This window comes from Saccoglossus kowalevskii, chromosome 11 (genome assembly GCF_978046115.1).
Source record: "Saccoglossus kowalevskii chromosome 11, keSacKowa6.1, whole genome shotgun sequence".
Lineage (NCBI taxonomy): Eukaryota > Metazoa > Hemichordata > Enteropneusta > Harrimaniidae > Saccoglossus > Saccoglossus kowalevskii.
Genome location: NC_140651.1, coordinates 15,261,025 through 15,278,899, shown reverse-complemented (window position 1 = coordinate 15,278,899; position 17,875 = coordinate 15,261,025). Strand labels below are relative to the sequence as shown.

Here is a 17,875-nt window from a genome sequence, read left to right as displayed (position 1 = left end):
GAAGACCTCAACGCTTACAATGATACAGGTATATCATGCAATGCTCTACTGCAGTAGAAGACCTCAACGCTTACAATGATACAGGTATATCATGCAATGCTCTACTACAGTAGAAGACCTCAACGCTTACATCATTCATTATAACACTATCCAGCATTAAAGCTGTCTGTAATTTAAACATTGCGATACTTGCAAATTCTTATAAAGTCATCAGCATATTAACCCACGTGAACCAACATAATACCAGTGTATAATAATTTACTGTATCAAAGATTTATTTGGGCAAATTTTACTAAATGAAATGTTATATCATGACTAGGCTGTGTAGTATCATAAATTGTTTTTTATAGAATGTACATGCAACACTGCACAGTATTATGAATTAAGCTTGGATAAAACTAGTGTACATAGTTTGTTGACAGAAGAGTAAAAAATATAGTGAAAGATCATCATGTTGTGGTTTCCTATGCCTATGCAGCCACAAATGATTTTCCCTCGATGGTAATATAATCTGCAGCATCATGTAGTTTGTTACCGGGTATATGAATACAAGTTTACATTGACCTTGTTAAAAGGTAATGCATGTTCCAGATTTAAATCAATAGAGAGCATCTGTACACATGACCTGTATCAATACAAGGACTACCGGTACGTCTGGAGACCATGAATGAATTTGGACTTTTACAGTTTTGTTTCGTAAGCAAAAGTCATTATTCAAATTAATTCATTCAGACCCAAGTTGGTCTCGTTGTTTACTCCAACTAATCATTCTCATTACAGAAGACAAAAACATTATCTTGATAAATGTTATTTATTGGTATATTAATCAGTATAATACAGTAGGAGCTGAAGAAAAACAGGGATATTAAGGCTTTTATAATTATAACCTTAAATCTGAGAAATAGTAAAACACAAAAGATTAAAGCCATTAAAGAAACCATCACATTAAAGGAGAACAAGGATTAATGGTAATTCTTGGGTACAGAAGTGAATACATGGATTTTAAAATTTTAAAATAAAAATAATTAACATATGTACCAAATATACTTGATTACAAACTAATCTTGGGTATTATGACCTAGCAATGTGAAAAGATATACACTGTGTAGTATGTGACGTTTCGTATTCTTCTCAGTTTTAAACTGTTAAACAACTATTAAAACAAGTGTTAGTGACCATGACATTTATATATCTGATCATGATGGCCAACTTTAGGAAGTTTCAATGAAATTTGCATGAAAGTGACAAGTATATAAAGTCTAATATTAACTGTGACTGCCCTTTGGCATTTGTCTGGTCAAATGACCTTTGTCTAAAAGCCAAATAGAAGACTGCATGTTAGTGTTTTACACATGTTCCCAGAATGGCATTTTTAAAAGTAATCATATTTTGCATGGATTACCAATAAGGGCAAGGGTTAATGTGACATACATGTATCAAATTTAATATGGGTCCAATGTTACATTTACAACGCATTTAAAATGCATGACTTTTCGAAGACTTCAACTTTCATATTTGCTAATCTCAACAAGTCCCTCAGGTGGTCGCTATACACACAGTTTTGACAGTACACGTACGCAAAGCATCTGTATTCTGGTTACATGGATGGGAAAGATAGATGATGACAATTTTAAAGTTGTATTGTCTGAAACATTTTGAAGCTTTTTGCCATGCACACGAGCAATATACTAACTGCTACAGCATTTGCCAGATATTCACACAAAAAGTTTCCAACAAGCATTTTTTTAAGTTAATTTGTGATAGAGTTTTCAGGATCTTAGGGAGACATCTAGTACACAAATCACATGTGGAATTTTTTTGTTTGAAGATCGCAGATATCACTAAATAAATATTTGATGTGAAGCATTTATTATCATGGTCTGAGATGTACACCAAGCTTGAGTTGTATGCTCTATAGCGATACATAATTTACAAGACTGCTATGTTACTCATTTTCCCACCACGTTCAGGTGAACTTTGAATATATTACGCACTTCCAGGACTAGAGCACATCCAAATAACAATAATACAATAACTTAATTGATGAACAATGAAACATGTCAGACTCCTATTTCAAATGCTGCAACTTTCAGATTTGATTTTTGGCCTAGTTACTAAAAATTGGACGGGCTTTCAATTAAATGTTGCTGACAATACACCTTTTTATAGTAAGATTAACTAAGGAAACAACTTACAAATGGTACCATTTGCACCCAATGATAAAACTTGTTTACTACAATCATTTTACAAATGATTTAATCCCATGTCTTGAAAGATTCAGCAAATAGTATAGCAATAATTTTTCATATTTGAATCAAAGTCACTGAATATTTGTGTTTTTTTTCACTCATGCAATACACTATTTGCATCACACCATATCAACTGAATACTTCCAAGCATGTGACCAAACACAATTGTGAACATTGAACATCATTATCCACAAGAACCATTAGACAAATTTTCCGTTCACTGCAAGATCCTGCATTATGTGTAAAATTGAATGTAAAAGCAGAACAAACAAAGATCATAAAATAGCATTGGCGTCAAAACATCACATGGGATTTGACAAGTGCAAAAGTATTTATTTGGTATTTCCACGCTTAATAATATGCTATACACATTTGATTATGGTCAATTTTGATGAAGTAAGGGCATCTCAATACCATATTCTCCTCTAAAAGATCATTGAGCTATAAAAAAGAAATTCAAGTTTGAAATCAAATCATGTGATGTTCAGTCCACACCTTTCACGCAATTCGCTAGGTCTTGCAGTGAACGAATAAAATCTTCTATTCTAAAACAGACTTGTTGAAGTATTAGCTTAGCATTTATGTTTAAGCACTGTTTACATTACAGTAAGGTTGATATACTTGACATAAAAAATGTTTGCTTAGCACCTTAATGGGTGATGTGGTTCCGCCATAGTGGTACTACCAGTAGTTCGGAATTAGATTTCATAGCAAGCGACTGTAAAAGGGTTAATTATTCACTGGGTTTTAATTTTGCTTATTTAACTGACTGGAAAATGTTCTAAATTAAAACACAGTGAATATGTAAAATTTAGCATAGAACACATTATCTAAATGATGAAACCGTGAATTTAAAACCCACCGAATATGCCAGAAATGGTAAATCAGTGAAATTTAAACCCAGTGAAAATTAGTCATTTTACAATACCTGATACTAGTACCATAAATCAATCTGATTCTACAGAATTGAGTCGAAGCATATATATACTAGAAATATTTTGATATGTTGTAAAAACCTGTCAGCAAACAAGCTGCTCTCTGATTGGTCTGACTGTTAGGTGTTGGGGTTGGGTGGCCAATCAGGTACAATCTTATAAGTAGCTTTGTATTGACTCCAGAATTTTGTAATATCAATAAACCAGATGACCCTAGTTGATCAGTTCAATTAAAGTTGCATTTACACTTTGCAAATAAAACACAAAATGTGTAAAAATACTAAGATAGATATTCAACCACAAACTACACCTTTCATTTGAAGAGATCAGTAGCAAAAATTAGTTCTTACCATCCACGATCTACACTAATTTATTGTGCATTTATTGGTAAGGAGATGGTTCCTCCCCTATTTGCAAAATGTGAATACAACTTTGATGACCAAAAAATACAAATATAATTGTAAACAAAAAGCAGGGCTTAAAAACTTTGATAAAACACAACTGAAAGTGAACAGTGATAACCAAAAAATGTTCTTCCAATGCAAATGGAGCAATACAAGTACCGGTAAGCCTTTAATACATAGCATCATGCACATTATACCCTTTAAAAGGGTCACATGGGTTATAAATGTGATAGTAGTCAACTTATTATCATCTGTATGATAGATGTAACAACGAACAGAGTACTAGGTCTTTGAAAGACAATATTGTTAAAATTAATCCAATCAAAGCATTTTTAATGTTGACAGGTTGTAAAGTGTTCTATAGAGTACTTGGGTTAACCATTATAAAGGGCAACACAGAGTAATAAAGTAACAGTAAATATTTTAAAAGCGTTGCTTGCTGACTCTGATGTGAACAAAAATTGTAGAACTAGGTTACATTTTTTAGTGGTTTTCAGAGATCCATATTCTTCATGGTTACAAACTGTAAACTGTTTCAGTTTTGCAGTTGGACAAAACAGTTTTGTCTTCACCAATAGGTGATTTTCCGTACAATTGCGAGATCTCGCGAGATGCATGAAAGACGCGCGTCAAACGTCTGCCGCAAAAATCAAACGATTTGATGTTGAACTCAATATTTCTTTATTTCGTAGCTCACATCGACCGGCCGATCTTGGACAGAGGAATATTGCTTCCGAATACCTTTATTTAATCGAAATTGCCTATCATCAAATGTGGACAGCACATTACAAGCATGGAAATGTCTCCCAAAATACTTTCGCGTTTGTCGAATCCCATGCGATGTTTGACGCCACTACGACGCTAAGACCTTTGTTTGTCCTGTTTTTACGTTCGATTTCACGTATAACGCGTGATTCTCGCAGTGAACGGAAAATGGTCTATTCAACTGAAATATCAAATCACAAAAACTCCTAGCAGTTAAAATTAAGCGATTTACAGTTCGTAATTTAATCATTCAGCCGTTTCTACAGTTAGAAAGAGTGCAGACGAGTGCATCTTTAAATAGCGATACATGTACAAATACTGCAAGCATATGTTATAATATGAACACAGATAAATCAACTAAATCAATGGGACATACTCATCAAAGTCCCAAAAACTACCATTTAAAGTGGGGGACTCGTCACCTGTGCATGCGTCAGATTGCCATAGCGTGTCATTGTTTACGAACAAGCGTTTACCCATGAGCCTTTTCATTTTTAGCGCATGTTATCTTTGTTTGGAACTCAATTCCCGCGCATGTGCAGGTGACTATCCTCCTGCTTTAACTGCAATCAAAACATACCCTTATTTCCTTAAACATTGAACTGACCCCAACCAAGCACTAAGTCCCATCCACATGTTCGGGCACTATTTAAATCTACATACGAAAGCAAAATATTTGAAAATAAATTTTTCCTTGTGTATGCATGATTGCAATTTGAACAAATCATCTACTTTTAAAATTATTCTACTTTTCTAGTCAAAAAATTGAAACCATCGTCTTCTTGCATCCAACAGATAAATGCATTACACCCCCCCTCCAAATCAGAGAATTATACAAAAACATATATTGAGTTTCAACCCTGGTACAGATTTGTAAACAAAATCCAGTTTTAATCAAAAGTTACTAGTGCAGAACACTGTAAATGAGAGAAAAATACAACTGCCCACTACCTGAAAAAAGGAATTTTTAAAAAATATTTAGTCGTTCCTCGAGCCTGCTTGTGATATTTCTTAATATTATGAAAATTATGAAAAGCGAGCAAAATGTGGGATAAATGAGCTGTGCATGTCTTGAGGTATATTATTAGTACTTACTCTCTCTTAAATTCTACAGAAGTATCAGAAAATGTTAAATATTTCTCAGAATACAAATTATTGTAAAGTTGTAACAACAAGCGTCCTGTATTACAGGATCAAATTATCTCATTCTTCGACTACACCAACAAGGGTGTACATATAAAGTGAACAAAAATGACTACAAAATGGTACAGACAGAACATGATTAGTGTTCTCCCCAGCCTTCATCAAACTTGTTACCTGTAATTTGCATATGGACTTTAACTCTTAAAGGAGTTTCCGTGGTCAGGAGAGAACACAGTAAGGCCGGATATAAAGATACAAATAGACCAAAATCTAGTTAGCAATTAATGAAAACAGTTCCTCTTTCAATGAGTCAGTGATAAAGGAATGCCTACAAACAAACAGTGTAGATAGAAAAAACCTGAACACCCACCCATTTTTTATAGAAATAGAAATGAACACATTGCGACAAGGTATAAAACTCAATCCAACTAAAATCCGGCTGTCAAGAAACCCCTCCCTGCTTGTAAAAAAAGTTGTAAAGCAAAATATTGAAAAGAAAAACGATTCCCCACACCAATTTCCAGTATCTGAAGGTATATGATATGTAAGTAGAAATAAACATAATGTAAAATTAAACGTATTATTACTGAAGAAGAACAACAAAAAACCAAACAAGCTCAAACTTCTGGCATCTGGACGAATGTTATTTTTACAGATCACAAATCCACACAAAATTATTTTTCACTGTCCCAAACAAGCTACAACAGATTTACGTAGGGCAAACGACCAAAATTAAAGCTGTTGCATGGAGTGATTTCTCCTTATATACATTCACAATTACCATTTTAATCATAAACACCACAACTTACCAAGTTTAAAGAGAAAAGAGGGATTCATGAACAATGTCTACAATTTTAAATGGGAATGTTATGTTTTTTATGTTTTTAATTTGACTAATTTATAAAAATATATGAAGAATTCATTGTTAAATAAGCTACTAAGGTAATAATAGTTTCTGTCATTACGATTCAATACTGTTAGCCTGCACTAGGAAAATATTAGAACCTGTTCTTTGCTAATTAGTATATTGGAAATAAAAATTGTCATAAAGTTTGAACGCTGTGAAACTTATGAATATTCGTCTTTCATGAAATGAAAGCACTTGACAATATTTTATATATGTCACAATAAAATGTGATGTGGCCATCGTAATTTTTCCATATCAAGTGCATGTTAAGAAGCACTTGCTACCTCCAGTTAACATACTGTGGAATACTTTATTTTCGCTGGAATTAATTTTCGCTGAAAAGGATTTTTGGGCATTTTGTATGGAATTTATTTTCACTGATTTTTGATGAGTTTAATGTGAAATATAGGAAAAAAAAAGTATATTCGCTGGATTTTATTTTCACGGAATCTTTCCTTCAGCGAAAATAGCGAAAATAAATTCCAAGCAAAAATAAAGTATTCTACAGTAACTATTTCCAATGAATTAAGATGCACAATAACATGTTACCCAGAATGCATGGGGTATTTCGCTGCTATGGACAGCAATGTGTTAACATACTGATGGTCACTGGATTGATATCATACCAAAAATTTCAATGATTGGAAAATGGCAAATCATCATACTATTTTATTACACTACAATCAGTGGTATAATTACTCTTCCATTAGTAAACTTTATATAATTATACATTTTAGAAGATACAGTTATGGCACAGTTTAGGTGACCTACCAAGTATAGATGATCTACACATGCAATCCGGAATTACATTTAAAAAATAAATAAAAAGATCGAACACCCCACAAATAACAATGGGCAGTTGATGAATATGGTGATAGACCAAATACAACTTTGAGGCAGCAAGATACTAGACTTTCAAAAAGATTTTTTTTTTCTATCTTTGAATCTAACCACTCTATCTTCGTCTTGACATGCACTTGATAAATGGATTTGTATGTGACAAATTGAGGATTTAAGCATGTGCAAATAAACAACTTTCCTGATGCAATACTAACCTGTCTGAGAAGTCAATACAATAATCTCTCACACACAGAGAGTTGTACTGAGAAAGAACCTCAGCCAGAGTGTGTATATTTCAGTATACATAATTTATATGTAAGTTTCATTGTCAAGGATTTATACACTTGTCCACAATCCCTGTACAAATCAGCACAGATAAGGTTCATAGTCTAGCTTTTAGCTGGCGTTGAGAGAATAGCTTTAATGAGAAATTCCTGATATTATAGAAGTGACACCTTTCCAACAACAACCTTAGGCATGGATAAGAAAAATATGAATCATTAGTTTAGCGACGTACCCGCCAAACATACTACGTCACCTCTTATGCACCAAACTTATACACCTTTCTCATGACCATAAGTCACCTAACTCCAGTCTTCGTCATCGAATTCATCCGATTCTTCATCCGAGCTAATCTCAACAGCAATACGTCGAGCTAGAATGGCCTCCACTGTGTTCACTGCGACTGACTGTTTTCTGTCATTTTCTTCTTGTACCTGCACTTTACGCAGTTGTATACCTACAAATGCACATACACCATTAGTTGTTATTAAATAGGCAGAGAAGAGGTGTGCTGCATTTTGGCTTCTGTTTCTTTTAGATAGGTACTCTTAACAGCCCAAGATTCAAATAATACATTATATTGGCTGCAAAACTCAAACTCGACTATACCACTATTGAACCTAAGCATGTATGACACTGGGAAAAGTTGTGAATTTATCTCAGAAACCAATCTAAATTTTTTTTAAATGCAAAAATAAAAGAAATGAAAAGTGTCACATGTTGTTATACTGAAATTTTCCCCACAAAAAAAATATTTTGTTTTTGCTTGTCTTTCTCATTGTACAACTTCATCAATATCACAATGAGGATTTTATTTCATAAAGATTATTATCATTCAAGAAAAAAAAGTGATTTGTTTGCATGCTCCACTTACCTTCTCTTATTGCAAATAACAAGTCACTTCTACCATCACCTTTAGGTTGGGTCTTAGCTGGTGAACCGGTATCTGGTGATGGTGACAAGGGTTGCTTCACTTCCTGATTCAGTGATGGAGGAGGTGGAGCTGGGGGTATATTACCAGTCAGTGGTCCTGGAGGTGGTGGAGGAGGAGGAGGTGGAGGCACTGATCCTGTCACGCTGACTGGTTTTTGAGTATTTGAGATGTCCACTGCAACGCCATTAGGTGGAGGAGGCGGGGGTAGATCATCCATGGATACATGGGAAGCAGGGAATGTATTGTTCATATGCGCGTGGTTGAAATTTTGCGTGGGTCCTGGGTACATTGGCGGGGGTGGTGGAGGAGGAGGAGGCGGCGCACCCATCCCAGTATGATTGTTCATGGGAGGTGCTGGAGGCGCCGCTGACGGTTTAGGTCGATGCGCATTCGAATTGATACTCCTTTGACGATTTACCAGAGATACCCTGTAGTCGTTTTCCTCATCAGCCTGCTGTAGATTTGGAGACGATCCATGAGCAGAGCTCCCATCAGATGGGAAATCTATACTCATAGGCCTGGAAGGTGTACCTGATGAGGCAATACTCGGCGGTCCACTTGTTTGACTCAGTTCAGCACCATCTTTCATATTGTCATATACTCTGACATTTGGTCGTCTTATTTTTCCAGGGTCACGACTGGCGACTGGCCTCCTTTGCTGTATATAGGGCAAAACACAAAACGGTATGACAAGTGTTGTACAAATAATTGAACTGTTTTTCTGGCTACATTTGTCAAAATGAGAACAACACACAAATATCTAGCAAATTGAATTACTGAAAAATACTTAATTATCACTTGTAATTTATTTTTGCTGTAAAGATGATTCAGTGAAAATAAAATCCAGCGAATACCGGTATACCTTTTTTGCTATGTTTTACATTCAGCTCATCAAAAATCAGTGAAATTAAACTCCATACAAAATACGGAAAAAGTCATTATCAGTGAAAATGAATCCACAGTACTATAAAACAATGACTGTCTATGAACTGCACACATCACTGCATGTGCCATAACAAATTAATTATAATTTCACCTGAGCAGAGAGATATACATTAAATAAAGATTATTATTATACCGGTAGCAGCTTTACAAGTCCCAATTGGAAAATAGGAACCAAATGGTAATTGAAAACAAAAAATACTAAAGGTCTGCTGCTCAATTTCAAAATAGTTTCAGCAACATTTAGGATTTTAACTGAACTTTTTTGGTGAATAATTTCAAGGTTTTCTCGGAGCATAAGGGGCTCCATACTCAATAATTTTAGGTAAACATTAATTAACAAATAATATAATGGAGGTAATTAACATGTTCAATTGTCATGCAAATTAGCCTACATGTACCGTATTTGTCTTCAGTTAAGCGCCACCTTCAATTAGGCGCCAGTGCCACAAAAACTTTGTATTTTACACCTCAATTAAGCGCCAGACAAAGTTGAAATTTTGGCACGTAATGATCGTGAATTGGGCGCCGGCGGATCGACTACCGGTTACCAGTTTGTAGCGATGGACGCGATCGCGGAAGTCCCTCGCTGTTACTGTACGAATGGCTTTTATGTAAAAAAAATTGGTTTTGTTTCTAACAATTTTTAAGAAATCGGTCTATAATCTCTTGAAACATGTCTTTTTAGTCTACTGTAGAAAATATCAGCGTGGTTTTTAATTTCGCAGTAAGTCCATAAAAACGAAATTAAAACAATGCGAAAATGTTCTGTTTCAAATGCGCTGTTGTCACAGTAAACAGTGTTAAATTATTCTTTAAATGCTCAGTTTACTTTCCAAAAATAACTAATTTCTTGATTTGAAAAAAAAATCATGCCGTTTTTCCCACCAAAATCAAAGCCAAAATATCGCAAACATCGGCAAATCACTTCCACATTGCATTCATACATTATTTAAATGAGCTATGGTAATTTGATCACGTTGGCATCATCCAGCATTTTGATTGGTTAATTAACGACTTGACCTATCAGGTCAAAAAACACGTTCCAGGTCAAGTGCTAGACAGGAAGCATGGCAGACAACGAATCGCGCCGAGCGTTTACATGCGACCAGAATCATTCGCTTACGATGAAATTAAGTTGAATTTTACTTGCATTTTATTTTTTGTACGTTATTATAACTACTACTGAGTAATAATCGTAACCGTGGAATGCAGCATGACCGGATTTTGCTACCGTGATCATTGACTACTAAGCGTTGAATTTGTGTTTGTTTTATTTTTCTGTTGATTGTACGGCAAACTGTGAATGTTTTCTAAATAATGATAATTTTTGTACAACTTTCTAAACTGTCTGAAAATGGGTCATTTACTCAGTATTTAAAATAAAGGCTACAGTGACTAGGCGTCAGACTGTAATGTAAAATATTGTCAATAATCTATCACCAGAATGGAGCAAAAACAATGGCTTGTAACACAGTTACCGGTACTAGAACTTGAAGTGCTTGAAATAAGCGCCATTTGAAACAAAGTTGCTCAAATTTAACCACAAATAAGCGCCACCATGACATGAAAGTGTAACAAAGTGGCGCCTAATTGAAGACAAATACGGTATGTGCTATTTATTTTCCCTGGGAGAATAATGAATTTAATTCACTCATCAAAATTGACCTCATTTGGATGTAGGAGAGTCCATACACACCTTCTTTTTCTTTTCTCGTTTTATTTTTTCTGTCTGTTCTTTGATATCTTGACACCAGAGCTCAAAAAAGTATGTAGGATCAGTGTAGAACTTCAGTCCTTCTTTGCCATCATCCCTGCAAAATGTAATTTGGTTTAATAAAAATAAAATAATATGATATCAAAAATGCAAACTATGGTGAAACCTTTTAAACTGGAACCCTATGTAAAGGAGAATGTTGTTCCAGTACTTATTAAGATTGAATACAGAAAACTAAACCTTGTGTCCCTTTTATTTAGCACTGTATTGTTGAGAAACTAAATTACATATTCATTATTAGATGTCTGATATTCTCGATAAGGTAAGCTGAACATTTTGAACATTTACATTCAAATTACAAATGTTTGCATCATATGGAAAAACCAATTTTAATTTTGCTCATGGAAGCACTGATTCACATGCTCACCGGACATAAGCAATTTGCTGGTATTTTTCAAAAATTTCCTAATTTTGTTCAATCATTTCAGACAAAGAGTCTAAGTGTTTTTTATAAAATTTAGTGTTTTACACCAAAAATATGGCAAATAATTAGAAAATTAATGTTCCATGACGCTAGTTGCCATTCCATACAAAATGTCTAAAGCTAATTTGGAGACATCTGAAAGTCTGAAGGTGTAATAGCACATTTTTTTTATCAGTTGTGTATGCACTTACATAAATTATAGAGGTGTTTTTATGGTCAAAATAAGTAATATTTTAATGATTCAGTATAAAAACAAATATTACTTTTGGTTTATATATGCTTTTGTTGGAGATGGGCTTCTAGTAGAGCAAATATTGTAGTAATGTTAAGGATTTATCGCAGTGATAATGCCAGTCATTATGGAGACGTTTTTTTTTTTCTTTTTCAAGCAGTGAATCGATCTGGTGGCATGATGTTTGGGCCTAACAATAGTGACAACAACACACATTTTGTCTTGTACTTTTCCTAAATCAATGATAACAGCTAACCTTGCATAATAATGACGGTGAGCATTTACCTGTATTTACTGAGATTATTTAATGCTGGGGGTTTATCACACTGATTGTAAATTTCATTCATGGCTGACGGGATACTGGATCTCGATACCACCTGCTGATCGGTTAACACCGAACTCTTGAACGCCTTCCTCATATTGATATCCTGTAAGGAAACTAACACCAAGAGAAAGGATATAAGAATGTATTTCCACTTTGAAATTCGCATGATTTAACTTTTTTTTTAAATGTGCAATTCATTTAAAAGCATTATATTTGTCGCTAAGAAAACACACAAAAAATGTCTACCTTTAAAAAACTTTAAGTAGATTATAATTGTAATTTTTTTTTGCCAAACATGACAGAAAGTAGAAACTCAGAAATTTAAATAAAAAAAACATCTGGTAATACAGTACTACTGTCATTGACTGGAACCTGAAAACAAAACTCTATCCAAATCTAAGGCTAACTTCAGCATCGTCTATTATTGTAAATAACAATTTAACTAAATCCCATTTTTCTTCAATATTTGACATTATCTTATCAATTCTAGACAAGATTCCCTTATAATATTTTAGGAATTTGTGAGAATGGCAATCTCTATGCTATAGGTCATCGCACTGTAACATTATTTTTGCCAACCAACATGTGAATGTCTACATGCTGTGTTCAGACTACCGGGTACCCCTAGAATTAGTCAAATCTGGTGTTTACATGTATGTACAGATTAATAGTCTGATCCAATATAGAATCGTACACAGGCTGTGCTAGTGTCTATGACGGCAAGCGATAAGCTTTAGTTTATTTGAGCTTGGATAACACTGTATAATTTATTTGTCTCTTGATGCTGTACACATTTCAATGAACTCGAGAAAAGGAAAGATAGCAAAATCTTATGTTTTTACTTTCTTGTAGAAGCAATGGTAATTGAATACACTAGTGTAAGCTATGTAAGCCATCAAATCCAACAACAACTGCAAACTATATCTTGTCAACAAAATGTGCGATTCAACCACAGTCATCTTTCACAGTTTTTACTGTTATTTTGAACAATATATAATGTCATTCACTATAGTTTACAATCAGTATAATTTTTTTTTAAAACATGTAGTTTTAGAGACAATGCTATTGTTGTATCAATAAACATAGTGTTTTTTTACAATTTACACCACAGCATTTTGATAATAGGAATTGACAGAATGCACAATAAAAAAATAATGTGACAATATAACATACCTTCCTCCACGGAGGAGTCTAACTTTGTCACTTTATCGGACAGCTTATCGATCCTGCTCTGTAAATTGTTGGACCTCTCAAACAGTGAATGTGCCTCATTGTAGAGCTCTCCAAAGATGTCTTCCGCATGCCTACCAAGACTACTGAGCTGCCGAATCACTCCGGCTAATGTGTTATTGGTGACACATTCTAATTCATTAGTTATACGGTCTGATACCACACCTCTGCTGAGATGCGTCGGTTCCACTTGTCGTTTTATCAAAGGCATGGTCGCTAGGCTGCTTTACATGACTGGTTGGTAAAATAGAAAATTCCAGAGTTACATGTAGATATGCTTGGGAAATGCTAATGGAGTGGAGTTGCATGTAACATCAAAGTTACAGGATGTACACATTTTATTTTCAAGCAAAAGTATAAATTTGAATTGAATTCTCGCTCGACATTATTGCTTATAGGACACTACAGGTAACAACAACAATAATGGCATATGTATTTATTTAAAGGTAGAATCAGGATGACACTCAAGACCAAAAACACAAGTAGAAAGAAGTATTTTCATCATTTGTACTGACGAAGAAATCAAAGATGAATACCACTTCATGATATGCACTTCTTTACGAAAGAAAATCACTATATCAGGTTTGTATGACAAATTTTGCCAATTTCACCACAAATTACAAATTTACATGTACAAATGTATAGTGCGATGGTGACAGTGAATACGTGCAATTTGCGTCATGTACGCTGGAATAAACCACTTTCGCGAAGGAGATGTTCAAGTTACCCACAAATTTGACACGTCAAGGACATCCTTATCCTTGTACCTCAGACAAGTTTGGTCTGTCGTCCTCAGTTACAGTACAGTTCTCGCGAAAGCTTTGGCTTTTGTGGCATCATTGTCGCCTACGCATGGCTCCATTGTCGCCTCAGCATCGCATCATTGTGGCATCAGCTTCGCGTCATTGAAAATTGAAGCTGTGTTCGCCTCGCTTATTTTGTGGCATCATCGTGGCCTCAGCTTCGCAGTCTCATGGCATCAACATGGCATCAGCTTCAAAGTATTGTGACATGAGTATGACCTCATTATTTTCACACGGAAATGCAGTAGAGAAAAACACATGTACAGAAGTTCGATATGTAATCGATTTGAAATTCAAGGCGGTAAGGGGAATAAAATAATATGACCAAGAGTAAAATGACATTTTAAAAAGATATCTTGTTTAATTATTTAATGTTGCGAGTATTGGGTACCAAAAACTTTGTGAAGTACATTGCAATCTGCAAGGTGACGAGTGTCATATTGACTGCAAGGAAAATCGTGATAAATTTAAATCACACGATGCAATCGTCGTTCGAATACAACACAATTTGCTATACGAAATGAAACTGTTCTTGTTATAAAATTACCTTATTTTCGTTCATTTTATTTGCTGGTAAGAGAACAGATTCAGATTCCTCATTTCGGTAGTATTTTTCTGTGTTTCGTTTAGTTTTAGCCGAGTCCGAGTCCATGCCTGGACTACTAATACATGCAAAACACACGTACGCCGCCTGGTGCATCGGCGTTGTCGCCTGCCATCTTGATACAAAGTTCCAAAACAAGTGCGTACATTTCTAACTATGATTGGATGGTTGCGGTGGCGTCGGTCTGGTAAAATTTTACATCCAATTTTCAAAATTAAGTCACGATCAGTGACCTGAGCTCGATCTATACGTACTTTAAAAGTATTCTCACAAAAAATATTTTCAAATAAAAACGAGCCACATGCCCTGTAAAAAATCGAATAGCACTTGACATGCAGAAATAATTTATTGGGCTTCAGAAAAAAACGTGTCCATTTAGTTGTAGCCGTAAATATTTAGTGACCAGTCTATGAACAATTTGAAACTCATGATACACACGGAAGTCCTTCGATACTGAATATCATCGACCCCAATCTGGTGTACCTTATTTCCCAACTTGCAAAACTGATTTGTATCTCAGCCCATTTTTTTTTTTTTTTTTTTTGAACTGAGGTCAAATCCCAGCCGTTTGTCAAAACTACATGTAGTATACCAATGTTTTTCAGTGAATAATTGTGAAGATCTCTGAAGCCTGTCACAGCACAAAAAAACTATGTGAATCGACGCCGGAGATTGGATGGTACGACGACCCTTAAATTAGCGTCAAATATGCTTTGTTACAACATCATTGATTGGCTGAGAGTCACCTGATCGGAGCACAACCTGGGTCACAGAACCATATTTGTCCGTATTATCAACAGGACTTTGCGAGAGAACCACACCACATTTTCAACCATTTTTAGCGCAGAAGTTGCCAACAAATGTCGAAAAACTCGTGAATTTTATGGATTTGAATAAAATAAAGATAGCGATTGGTAAGACTGGTTAATAATATATCCCCCGATGCTCTTCGAATTTTTTTATTTTATTTCAAGGTGAGAAATGAATAATTGAAGTTCCATCGATTTCAAGGCGACTGTTTCACCGCGACAACTGTACGCTGTGTTGTAGTTTCGCGAAGTAAAAAAAATATATAATAAATAGTACTTGTTTAATTATTTGGTTTTACAGCCAGCAAATTACAGGACATGATCCCCATGAATTACGATAAATAAATGCTGATTGTGTTGAATGACGGATGTCGGGACCGTTTGGAGAAACCAACGGGGATCGATATTCCAAACAAATTATTGGGACACGGTCGGTAGACATTTCAAACAAATGAAATTATTAACGAAAGACGAGATTTTACCAGATATTTAGAAACATACTGTCATACCAAATATATGCAAAATTGACAAATACACAAAGAGATATTAGGTATTATTTTAGGCTTAGAAATATTTTCTTTCACTCAGTTTATGCGTGGGATTTCTATTTAGCTTCATGCGTGGCTTGTCTTCTCCTTGGGGGAAATAACAATAATTATACAAATCGTAAACTCAACATAGTCAGGAAAAGAAATCCAGACAACCATGTCGTACTTCTGTTGAAAGACATTTTGTAGCAGTGCGTCACATCAGAATATTGTTTAAAATAAAATAGTCAATCGCAGCCAAATCTAGGTCAAGGGGTCAGATTGCGTGCATATAATTATAAACAAAAAGTATTTGAACTTTTGACGGTTGTTCAACATCTATGCACGGTTACTAAACTAGTAACCGTGATCTATGAAAACCAGAAAATTGTTAGTAGTCCGAATTTTTGCACAGTCGAAAATAAAGCGGAAATTCAACAAGCGGTCGCAGATGCGAGCGATTGAAAAGCGGAAGCGGGCGAGAGGTTGGGCGAAATGAGTTCTGTACTTCTTTGTTTGATTAAGCGATGCTGATGCCACATTGTCGCCATAATGAGGCCACAATGAAGCGAAGCAATAACCGCCTAACTTTTTAATGTCGCGACATTGATGCGATGCTGAAGCCATAACAATGCCATAATGATGCGATGCTGAAGCGAAGGTGAAGCTGAAGTGAAGCCAAAGCTTTCGCGAGAACTATACTGTAGCTGGTGTTTTCCAGGTACACTTACTCGTTTGAAAATAACACTTCCAAATACTTGATATACTCCACCTTTTAAATTTAGACATGTATTTGTCTGAAATTCGTTGAAATAGTCCGTAGCAAAAGCTTCTCTTTATGTCATAGGCCATGATGTCAAGCAAAGCAAGGCTATTTGTTTTGAAAGGAAAATACTCTCAATCTCATAAAATTGGCCAATATTGAGTTTTTTGTTTTTTTAAAAAGGCTCTAAAAAAACACAAAGTCTGCTTTAAAAATGTACATTGTAAAGTTGTTCAAATGCAGTCAAAAATTACTTCCCGATTTATGTCACAGCTAGCAGTGTTTGTACTTCCCTTGGTTGCCGAGACCAGGTGACTGGTTACGTGGTGTAATATTCCAGGAGAACGTTCAAACTCGGTATGTAAGTCCTGCATGTTTACTTTTACCTATGTCCATGCACACATTCTATTAATTTTACAGATTACATCAGGTATTTTAAAATACTGGAAAGTTTTTTTTTCAATGAAAAGGGACGACGTTTTATATTGCGGAAATAACATTAAAGTGCCTCTCGCAAAAGGGACAACAATTTGTTATCTTGCAAAGTCTCAATAAATTAGGTCGTCTGTATTTTTACAACTGGACATATAATAAATTCTGAGTTACAATTGTAGGTGGTAATTGGTACATAAAATGATTCGTTGATCCTACAGAAATACTTGTTATTGTACTGAGATGCACGGCGGAACTATTCGCGCGGTGTTCATACCGTGTTATCATTGGCTGGGTGTGTAAAAATCGCCTAAATTTGTTAGATATGTAAGCAATTTTAACCCATCGCTTTTTCATGACATTCATAACATTATATACCACTCACCTAGCCACGTTTTGAGCACGTCCGACAAAGGCATAGATGATAAAACTTTGAAGAAATTCTTCACTTTCTTGAAGGAAATAAAAGCAGGAAGACGGAAAAATCGCCAAATATGGCGGACGTCAACCTCGACTTGAAACTAGGTCAGACGTCATCGCCACTAGAG

The 17,875-nt window shown here is 35.0% G+C and overlaps 1 protein-coding gene across 1 annotated transcript; it reads right to left on the bottom strand.

Moving 5' to 3' along the window:
- Positions 1 to 792: 792 nt before the first annotated feature.
- On the bottom strand, positions 793 to 17,865 carry LOC102804925 (actin-binding protein WASF3-like). Its single transcript, XM_085504914.1, has 6 exons — positions 17,713 to 17,865; positions 13,333 to 13,623; positions 12,120 to 12,273; positions 11,101 to 11,215; positions 8,400 to 9,117; positions 793 to 7,982 (listed from the first exon to the last, which is right to left on the bottom strand). The coding sequence occupies exons 2-6, from the start codon at positions 13,598 to 13,600 to the stop codon at positions 7,828 to 7,830; spliced, it is 1,410 nt and encodes a 469-aa protein (XP_085361040.1). The 5' UTR covers positions 13,601 to 13,623; positions 17,713 to 17,865; the 3' UTR covers positions 793 to 7,827.
- Between the last annotated feature and the right edge of the window lie 10 nt (positions 17,866 to 17,875).